This window comes from Triticum urartu, chromosome 3, assembly GCF_003073215.2.
Source record: "Triticum urartu cultivar G1812 chromosome 3, Tu2.1, whole genome shotgun sequence".
Classification (NCBI taxonomy): Eukaryota; Viridiplantae; Streptophyta; class Magnoliopsida; order Poales; family Poaceae; genus Triticum; species Triticum urartu.
In genome coordinates, this window is record NC_053024.1 from 218,916,852 (window position 1) to 218,921,469 (window position 4,618).

Below are 4,618 nucleotides of genomic sequence, written 5' to 3' on the forward strand. Positions count from 1 at the left end.
GAACCATTTTTGAATTTTGATGAACTTTATTCAAATATGTGAACTTTTTTCTCAAGATTTGTGAACTTTTTTTTGAAATGGATGAACCTTTTTCAAAATCGCTAGACATTTTTCTCAAAATCGTGAACTTTTTTTCAAAACAAATGAACTTTTCTGTTATTCGTGAACCTTTTCCAAAATGTTTTCAAAAAATTTAAATCAAAGCGCTACAGTAAATATTTGCGGGGGTACAAATGTACTTAGAAAGTTGTCCCTGTAGTTGGTCAGTAGAGCGTGGTAGGTCAGGTGGTTAGTCTTACTGGTTCCGTGTTGTCACGGCGTGAATTCGACCCTTGCCGAAGACCATTTTTGCGCTGTCTTTTTGGCGTTTCCTATGTAGCGATTGAATCTTGCTGGGCCGGCCCAGTCGAATCGCCTTCGGGCGCCAGTACGAGAACCGGCGCTCTCACCGGCGCTGAGAGCGCCGGTTAGGAGCTCCCGAAACATAACGCAAGTCTCAAACACCCTTCATTACCTGAAGTCACACACACTGATAGGATGATGGGCAACTCTGTCTGGATGGATACTCAACAAAGGCCAAATTGTATGTACACCAAAAATGTTATGACGTGACAAATCAAGTTATACTAGCAAGATGCCTGTGCGTTGCACGTAACATTAAGATGCATTTGTATAAATAGTTTATCTTATGAGAGAAAAGAATGAACGAGGGAAGGCCCTATTTACAAATGTGGAGAAAGATGTGGGTATCTTTTTGCAAAATTGCCATAGTTTTCTTCCTATCCGTCAGATATAAATCGGACAGTCTATATTACAGGATGGCAGGCACACCATCATCATCAACTCCGTTTTTTTATAAGAAAAGAGATGTCAAATGGCACGAAAACAAATACCCTAACCAGATGACGTTGAGCCAGCCGTCTCACACAACAGACAGGCGCCCAAAGAACATGTACAGCTCAAGTACTCCTAGTAGATTCGCTGAGGAGAATACTGAATGTATGTATGCATGCATGTATGCATGCATGCAAGGTAACAACAAAAGACTCGAGCACTTCTGCTCACTACAACTAAAAACAGCTAAATGCTTGGCTCTCCAACGTCCATGATAAACAACACAACGCGCAATGCAGTAAAATAAGCACCTACAACGAACAAAAAGCTTGATTTTGTTACTCTTGTCTGGACACTCACTCAAAACGCCACTCCTGAATTTGAATACAAGGAGAAAAGACAAACAAAACCAAATATTCTCAGCTTGTCAATTCATGCTGACAGGAGGAATATGGTCAGTCCTAGATTCAAATGAGAAAGACAAAAATTACCAAGTGCTGCACTCCTGAATTGCCCATAAATGGTTTTCAAAGAATACATTCGCTTGATAACTCTATTATCTATTACTACAATGTAAGAAACAATACCAGACACGAAAAGAAAATAAAAGAAAATTGCAGGCAGATTGATAGATTTATTTTATCACTAATCTAAGGGAGAACGCGAGAAAAAAAAAACAAGAACGCAAGAATAAAAATTGAAACTGAAATAAAACTGACTATACGACAAGACATGGACTAGTTGATCCCAGATAAAACTGATACTACCTTATAAGAGTCTAAAGTCCCAATGACATTTCCTAGTCATAACTACATGACTGTCTACCTACAAGACGTGACCAACAAAGTAGTAGTCACTCCCACATGATGTTCACAGTTGCTTTTCAGCTTGACACACATGTAACAACGACAACAGAACATTAGTCAGAACTCAGAACATCACCAAATTGGTCGAAGCACCGACAACGAATGGCTCCATCAACAACCGCGTCAAGAAGTAGAACACGACTCCCAGCATGATGGAGATCGGGAGTGCGGGCAATGCGTGCCTGCATATCGACAGCAAGATGAGGGTGCAGCCAAGCCCAGCGATGATGGCAAGGTAGCACGCATAGACCGTCATGAGATCATACATGGCAGCCCTCCCCACAAGCACACTGTAGAAGACAAAATCGCCAAGTCCCAGCTTGATGCCCCTGCTAGACTCAAACATCTCAAACTCCTCCTCGGGAGGTTCTGATGAAGAAATTTGTGTGTGCTCCTCATTGGCGATGGTAGGGTTGGCAGATGCCGCTGACACCAATGGAGCTGTCTCTTCTTCCTCCTCGCGCTGCTCGATCTGAATGACAGCATGCTGTGCATTCCCACCTTGATTTGATGTCTGCCCTGTTACAGCTTGATTTGAGGTAGCCATGTCACGGCTTGTTGAGCCAAGATCCCTCATTTCTACCATGGCAGGACCGGAATCATCCTGCTGACCCACCCTGTCATACAGGTTTGGACCCGATCGGGCAGCCGAATCGCGGTGCTGCGACTCCTCGGACCACATTGCCGGAGCATAGGAGGAGGAAGTCTCGGCTGGGCCTACCGTGGGGCGTGATTCGTAGATGAGCGCCGGGAGTTCGTCGTCCCTGGAGGAGGCGAGCTCCACAAGCATCCTGAGCGGGCCCCTTGGCGCGAGCACGGCGACGAGGTCATAGACGGCGAGGGCGAGGAGCATGATCCAGGTGGTCCACTCGGGGAGCCTGGAGAGCCAGGCGGCGACGATGACGGCGAGCGCGACCATGTAGCCCTGGCGGACGAGGATGGGGACCGCGGAGGCAAAGACGGAGAGGACGCCGACGGCGGATGCGTTGAAGAGGAGGAGGAGCGCGGTGGGCGCGTCGAGCGGGGCGTCGAGGCGGCGGAGGAGGGCGACGGCGATGGCGCCGCCCATGGAGAGGAGGACGAAGAAGGCGGAGAAGCGCATGTAGTTCTTGAGGAAGCCGGTGCAGCGGTAGTAGTAGAGCGCGACGAGGATGAAGGTGACGACGGCGACGAGCGCGACGAAGACGGCGGCGTCGAGGAGCGCGCCGACGAGCTTCTGGGCCGGGGAGTCGGAGGGGGACTCGAGGTAGACGAGCGTGGCGGCGGTGACGGGCGGGGGCGCGGAGGGGGAGGAGGAGGGCGGCGCGAGGAGCGTGATGAGGAGGACGACGAGGGCCATGCAGATGGAGACCGGGAACATGACCGCCAGCACCTCCTCGCCCAGGGTGTCGAGGACGGTGGCCGCGGAGCCCGGCGGGTCCGGCCCGTCGGCGACGGGATCCATGCCGTGCGGCGGAGGGGAGGGGATGGGAGGGGGGAGATGGGGAATTTTCCCGATCTCGGCCTGGGTCGCTCGCTCCCTGCGGCGGTCGGTCTCGCACGGAGGGTTTGGTGGTGGGTGTCCCTTTCAGTTCGACTCACTCTCACGCGTTCCCTGCAAAACTCGTGTTCCTGTGCAATGTTCAATATTTCACTCGACTAGCATGTCAATATGGACTTCCCAAATGGACAATGACTCACCAGGGAGTTCGATTTAGCTAAGGAAAACTCCTGCTGCTGCTGCTGCTGTAATAATAACCACATTAATCGAGCCGGTGTTTCAGTTCAAAACTCGTAGGTTTGGCTATCCGATCAATTCACGCGTTTTATTTTGTGCAAGTTCTCAGAATTTTATCTCGTAGGTGTTTCAGAATTTTATCATCTCAGGAAAATGGGACGTTGCTTGCACGCTAGTGGTGAGGACATCTCCAGCCGTTCGGTCTCAGGACGTCGAAAAAGAGCGGCCTGAGGGCGAACCGGCGCTAAATTGACCCCTGGGACGACTTCGTTCCCAGTCGTCGGCTCATAGGTCGCCGCGGGTTTGGCGATATTCCGTTCAAATTTTTGCAAACTTGTCAATTTTTGCACGAACTCGACGATCTTCATTGAAATTTGTATAAAAACATAAAAATATGCAAACCACGCCTAACTACGCCAATCTAAAAGCCGTCGTCTACATGCCGAGAAGTCTGTAGAAGCGGGTGTAGTCGTCGCCGCCGCCGTCGTCGCATGCCTCGCCTGCGCCGCCGTCGTCCCTGCTGCAGCCCTGGCCGGGGCGCCGACACGCGGTGGGGCGCTGGACGGCCCGGCCTTGTCCTCCTCGTCGCTGTCGAGGACGATGACGTCGCCCTCCTTGCGCCCGCGACGACGGGCCTGGAGCTCCAGGTACGCCCGATGCTGGCGGCGCACCTGCTCGCAGACATAGTCTTCCTTCGCCCATTTGAGGGCGGACTCGTCGTCAGGGGCCACCATGTCGGTGTGCTCCGGCTTCACGGGGAGCAGCCCCGGCTCGGGCGTCGGCCGGACCAGGCGGAGGGAGCGCGGGAAGGGCGGGGCAACCTCGTTGATGACGAGGGCGCCGCTGCGAGTGAATGAAATATGCCCTAGAGGCAATAATAAAGTTGTTATTTATAATAGACAATCAAAGTGTCACTAGTATGCCTCTACTTGACTAGCTCGTTAATCAAAGATGGTTAAGTTTATTAACCATGGACAAAGAGTTGTCATTTGATGAACAGGATCACATCATTAGAGAATGATGTGATTGACTTGACCCATCCGTTAGCTTAGTACTTTGATCGTTTAGTTTACTGCTATTGCTTTCTTCATAACGTATACATGTTCCTATGACTATGAGATTATGTAACTCCCGAATACCGGAGGAACACTTAGTGTGCTATCAAACGTCACAACGTAACTGGGTGACTATAAAGATGTTC

General features: G+C 50.6%; 1 protein-coding gene across 1 annotated transcript; it reads right to left on the reverse strand.

The window, feature by feature from the left end:
* Positions 1–1,513: 1,513 nt before the first annotated feature.
* Positions 1,514–3,294, reverse strand: LOC125543667 (presenilin-like protein At1g08700). The gene has a single exon (XM_048707092.1). The coding sequence runs from the start codon at positions 3,142–3,144 to the stop codon at positions 1,765–1,767; it is 1,380 nt and encodes a 459-aa protein (XP_048563049.1). The 5' UTR covers positions 3,145–3,294; the 3' UTR covers positions 1,514–1,764.
* Between the last annotated feature and the right edge of the window lie 1,324 nt (positions 3,295–4,618).